The sequence below is a fragment of the Echinops telfairi genome, unplaced genomic scaffold (genome assembly GCF_000313985.2).
Source record: "Echinops telfairi isolate 266 unplaced genomic scaffold, ASM31398v2 ScPeMD7_7475;HRSCAF=8513, whole genome shotgun sequence".
Lineage (NCBI taxonomy): Eukaryota > Metazoa > Chordata > Mammalia > Afrosoricida > Tenrecidae > Echinops > Echinops telfairi.
The window spans coordinates 26704281-26710280 of NW_022111379.1; the positions used below are offsets into that span (position 1 = coordinate 26704281).

The 6000-nt window shown below is 41.6% G+C and overlaps 1 protein-coding gene across 1 annotated transcript in view; it reads left to right on the plus strand.

Moving 5' to 3' along the window:
• OTUD7A (OTU deubiquitinase 7A) overlaps positions 1 to 6000 on the plus strand; it is a 313826-nt gene that overhangs the window by 263215 nt on the left and 44611 nt on the right. Inside the window, exons 8-9 of the mRNA XM_045285688.1 lie at positions 3934 to 4061; positions 5247 to 5359. Of these exons, the coding sequence (XP_045141623.1) occupies positions 3934 to 4061; positions 5247 to 5359 (241 nt within the window). The remainder of the gene's footprint in view (positions 1 to 3933; positions 4062 to 5246; positions 5360 to 6000) is intronic.

Consider the following 6000-nt stretch of genomic DNA (forward strand, 5'->3'; position numbering starts at 1 on the left):
CATTAGAATATAGGCTTTCATAATACTTTGTGATTATCCTTTTTTCTTATCGGGATTCCATGTGTTTCATCACTCCTCCTGGCTATTGATGTTTGCCCCTTACTTTCCTTGGTCAGGTTTGCTAGTGGTCTGTCAATTCTGTAGATACTTTCAAAGAACCATTTTTTTGCTGCATTGATTTTTTTTTACATAGTTCTCTTGTCTTTCCACTTGTTTAACTCTGCCCTGAGTTGTATTATTTGTTTTCTTTTGCTTTTGGAGAGATTGTGCTGTTTACTCGGTTCTAGTTGTTGGAGGTTTTGAGATAGTATATTAGTCATAAGTCTCTCTATTGTTTTCCATATATGCATTAATTGCTATCAGACTTCCTCTGATAACTGCTTTCACTGTATCCCATAGGTTTTGGTATGTTGTTTTCTCATTCCCATTAGTTTATAGAAACTTCCTAATTTTCTCCCTAATCTGGGCCAGTATCCATTCATGTCACAGAAGATTGTTACTTATCCTCCAGTTGTTTCTCTGATTTTCTGATCATCCTTTTATTGATCACCAGCTTTATGATGTGGTGGTCCAAGAAGGATGTCTGAGTGGCCTCTATGTGTTTAAAGTTATTGTGTCCCAGCATGTGGTCTAAAATAATGTGGGGTTTTTTTGCATGTTTATTTCTGTAGCCTCCTTGCTGAGCTTCTTTCCCATTGATCTATCTTTTACTGAAACAGGATATTAAAGGCACCTACTATGATTTCTTTTTTCATCTATTGAATAGTTTGTTGAATTTCGCAGGTTTCTCATTAGGTATGTATATACTTATTATGTTCACTGGTTCATGGTTTACTGATCCTTTGAGCAATATATCTTGCCCATCCTTATCTCTTATTATGGTTTGCACCTTGAGGTCAATTTTTTCAGAGATTTGGATTGCATCCCCAGCTTTTTTTTAGTTGCCATTTGCCTGGTATGCTTTTGCCAGCCTTTTATTCGTAATCTATTGTCTGAGAGCTTAAGATGTGTCTCTTGAAGACAATAGATTGATGGCTTATGATTTCTAAGCCAGTGTGGTAACATTTGTCTTTTAATGGGCAAATTCAGGCTGCTGAAATTCAGAGTTATTATCACTATCTGTGGTTTCATTGCTGTCATCTTGCACCCTTTATGTTGGGTGTTTTCCTATCTCCCTGCACATCAGTGAGCTGTGTTTATGTGGGGGACTTCATTCTTGCCTTCCTTTCCCTCTGAGGCAATGTTATCTTGGTAGTTGTTTTTGGTGCATTGACTTCTGGATGAAGTTATGCTATATAGCATTCTGTTGCTTACGCTTGGTTGATGTTGGTCTTCTGATCACAGTGAGTCAGCAAGGATTTTCCACAGGGTTGGGTGTCTTTCAGTGTATTCTATGAGTTTTTCCTTGTCTGGAAAGATTTGCCTTAACCTCTATCTTAATGGATAATTTTTCAGGGGAGAGGATTCTAGGGTTGACATTTTTTCTTTCAGTTTTTGGAAGATGTTACTCCACTTTCTCCTTCTCTTCATAGTATCTGCTGATGGGGCCAAACATATTCTTACCTAAACACCGTTATATATATGACTGCCCTTTTTTTCTCTTGCTGTTCTTAAATTTTTCTTTTCCCTCAAAGTTGGATAATTTAATTATTATGTGCTTTGGTGAGTTCTTCCTGGGGTTTAGTCTAATTGGTGTCCTCTCTGATTGCAGTATAATGTCTGTTTATCATTCATTAAGGTGGAGAAATTTGCTCCCAGGAATCCCCTCGCTACTTTAGCTGTTGACTTCTTTGTTGTGTCTTGTTCTGGTATACCAATTATTTGAATATTGTTCCTATTCATAGCATCTGTCATTCTTCTCAGGTATTCTTCCGCCCTTTTGATTATCTTGTTTGTCTTTCCTGTTTGTTGAAGTCTGCCTAATTTTCCTCGAGATTGCTGGTACTATTCTCTGCTGCTTCAAGTCTGTTGGTGAGGTCTGTTATCTTGTTTTTTTCTTCTGTTATATCATCGATTCATTCTTGTATTTCTTTTTGGTGTGTGGACTTCATCCCCTATATCGTGGACTTCATCTCCTCTATCATTACATCCTTATTCTGTGTTGCTTGCCTCAGAAACTGTATTACTCCAACCAGCATTCTGAAGATTTCTTTCTGTGATAGATGAACGTCTGCTTCTTCTACCACTGGTGTTGAGTTTAGGACTCCCTTCGTTGTTGGATTTTCTTTTTCTTGTTTTCTTGTTGAGGATTTTGAAGTAGGTTGCTGTCTGCATGTGATTTTGGAGGAACTCGGTGTCATATTCCTGGGAGACCAAGGGGCCCTAAGTTCTTTCTCTGTGTGACTTGTAAGATTGGTTTTAGAGACTACCTGTGACCTACTATGGTGGTGGATCAGACTACTTTGTGGGCGAGGTGATACAGTAACTCAGTAGCTGGCAGTGCTGTGGGCCTCAGAGTGTGGGCTGAGGCCAGCTACTGTAGATATGCCACTGGAGCAGTTTGGGGCAGGTCTGCAGCATGGGCCCAGGCCTTGTGTGGACTTTCTGGCCACTATTTAGTCTTTTGAAATTTTTCTATGGATCTCAAATTTGGTAAAGGCAATTTTCAGCATGGGTTGTGGTTTTCAGGTCCTGTTGACTTTTTCTGTTTTGTTATGTTAAAATCCTAGGGTGTTCTCTGGGGATCCAGATTCTGCCTGTCTTGTTATTTTATTGCTATGTTAATGAACCAGGTTTCTGGTGGCTTACATTCAAAGTTACATAAAGGAACACAGCCTGCTATTTAAAGTCTTAAAAAAAATTTTTTTTTAATTACCGGACTTATGGGGTGCCTTGGTATTGGGCTGTGCTGTGCTTTCACCCAGGAAAGGGACACCAGATTAGTGAAGTGGGTTTGGGGCAGAATAGATTTGAATTATCCCCCAGCTGCACTCCTGTGTCACTTCTGGCACAATCCTGCACAGATCTACAGGCTGTGATCCTGGGATCTGCTTTCTGTCATGGGTAAATATCCCAGGGGCTCTTCAATTTATGCAAATTTATGTCTAATTATCAATCATTACCCACACTGGCAGGCTTTAATCTAGTCACTGTGTTCCTGGTTGGGGAGGGGATATGTAAAACTCGAGAATTTAGGAGTGGGGAGAATAGCAGGGAGGGGAACTCAACTGTAAGGTCTTGTGCCTATTTCTCAGAGGCTTTCTGCAAGCCTGGCATTTTGACCACCTTTAGACAGCACCCTCGGGAAATTACTGCAAGCTGCGGGTCTAGGATCTTGAGTGCAGGAAGGGGTGACAGACTCCATCCTGCTGGACCTGGTGAAAGATTAGTGCAACCTGCGGGAAAACACAATGAAATTAAAGCATTTCAGCGAGTTCCCAAATTTCTCTGTGGGTGAAAATCAAAGGGGGAGGTCTGAGCCACAGATCCTAGAACACTGAATCTATTATCACTCAGCCTCCCAATATTGGCCTCCTTACCTCTTAATTTTCAGATCCAACAACAGGAGCACCAAGCAGGTGATTCTACCTGGACGCCATCTTGACTCCTCTCCTCTATATAAACTTTAAATGCAGCTGCTCATGCTTCCTGGCCTGGAGCACTGTGTGAGTACAGGCTTCTAGATTGCCCAAGTGTTATCTTATTCAAACTCAGAATTGGGACCTATTAGGTCCCTCAAAGCAAAATTAAGAGACTAAAAGTGTGTTGCCAAAGCTCCCAGTGTGTTATCAATGGTGATTTCATTTTTCACCTGCTGTTGTGTCATTAAATGGAGGAATACTTCTTATTAGACAGCTTGTGATGATGAGAGCTAAACATTTACTGAGCTCATTGTCTTGGTGCATATGTGCATGGATGTTTGAGACTTTCCTTCACTTGTCTCACTTATCATGTCCTTTTATTTCTCTTGTTCCTATGGACCTCTGGCTAAAGGAATGTGGGGGTTTCATGACCGGGACCTGGTCTTACGGAAGGCTCTTTACACAATGATGAGAACAGGGGCAGAGAGGGAAGCTCTGAAGAGGAGATGGCGGTGGCAGCAGACTCAGCAGAACAAGGAGGTGAGTACCTGAAGTGTGTCCAAAGATAAGATCTGGAGCAGTAGAAGATTCCAGAGTGTGACCCCTCATACCAAGTGATCTTGTTTGGTCAGGTAAGAGCAGCTTCCATTTCTTCTCCCAGGAGCAGAGATACACTGCAATAGCACAATCTGTGGCAGTGTGACATGTGTCTATCTACACCTCTGAGCTGGCCTAGTTATGAACTGCCCACCTTCACTCTCAAAAGTGTCACAGCTTAAATGACAACTTATGTAACCATATGACTGCCAGATAACTGCTATTGTGGTACCATGAAGATCAGAGGAAGTTGTAAGGCACCTGGAACTACCCAAGATATCAATCTTTGATTGTAGCCATGCTCAATCCATAGAATCCTAATTGTCTTCCCTAGAGGAGCATTTTGTACAGCACTCTACAGGTCAAAAATGATCTTAAATAGCCTTTCCAAATACTGCAACTTCTGTTCTAAGGAGCTACAGGTCTAATTGCAGTTGGCAGTTATCTTACTGAGATGATGGGTGGCAAATCTGGGTTCTGGGTTTGCCCAACATATGTGTGAAGGTTAAGCAAAGTGGTGTGAGGAATCAAAAAGATACCCAGGCTTTAACCGGAAGTGAAACTAATATTTCTTGTGTGGTACAGAAAATTGTTTATGCTCTTTAGACTTCAAGTGCTCCTCCAATATATATAAATTTTTGTTGCAAGCTAAGGAGAAGCAAGGTGTAACTGCAAAACCAAACAAACCCACTGCTCAGGTCAATTTTAACTCATACCAGACATATTTCCCTGTAACCTGACTAGACAATAGCCTAAAAATTCTTCAACTTTGCTTTTCTAAGGGCAGAAATAACTCCTATCTATTTGAAGTGTCATCCCTTGAAAGCTTTTAATAGGAAACCTTACACATGGAGTGTGTGCAAGATGATATGTGACCCTCTGCCACTTGGAAGAACCCTTCTCACTGGACAGACTCCCCCAACTCTGAGATTAGAAGTTGAATTTTCTGAAAAATATTGCCAGCAGCCAAAAGGTGGCGGTCAGTGGTTACTAGCACGAATGCCAGCCTAGGTCCCATATAGACTCACCTCAACTACCATGCATTTCTCAGGTAGACAGGTGACAAATGAAGGTGATACTCTGACCTTCCCCACCTTTCTGAAGCAAGCACCCTTCTTTTGTGTACAGTCAGGGCTGGTGTACACAGAGGAAGAATGGGAGCGAGAGTGGACAGAGCTGCTGAAGTTGGCATCCAGTGAGCCAAGAACACACTGCAGCAAGAATGGCGGCTCAGGCGGAGGGTAAGTATGCCTGGTCCAGGGTTCCTGAGCTCTAGGGACCCAGCCTCCAAACAACACGCCTAGAGATCAATGGAGCCCTGCCAGATATTAGCAATCACCTTGGCAGATTTCAGCACACATATATAACTAGCAAGGTATGTGCTACCATCTCCCATACTCCTCATGTCCATCGGTTTATAGTAGCCTTTAGTAGCCAAAGTGCAGGTTTATACTCACACACTGCCACTCGATTAACCAGGCTCCCAAGGCTCAGGCTTCTGGTTTGGTGGTTTCCCCAGCTCAATATCTATTTAATTTTTGGCTTCAAGAACTCACACTCCAAACAAAAGATCCTTAAGCCAGTCCACAATGTCCCAAATGGACTCTATATGTGTATGTGTGTATATATGTGTGTGTGTGTGTGTGTGTGTTCCTTTCAAAAAGGCTCTGCAACTGGATATATTCAGGACATTTGTCCTTGCATACACAGCATAAATATTTCATTACATGTGAGTGCCACTAAACAGCTGGGGCAGTTGCACAGCCTTTGACTTAAGGAATTTCAAAGAGTTGCCTTTGGGTTGTTCTTTCTGGATCTGAGGACAAAGGTATTGATCCTTACCTTTTTTTTTTTTTTTCCTGTTTGCAGTGACATTTTTTTT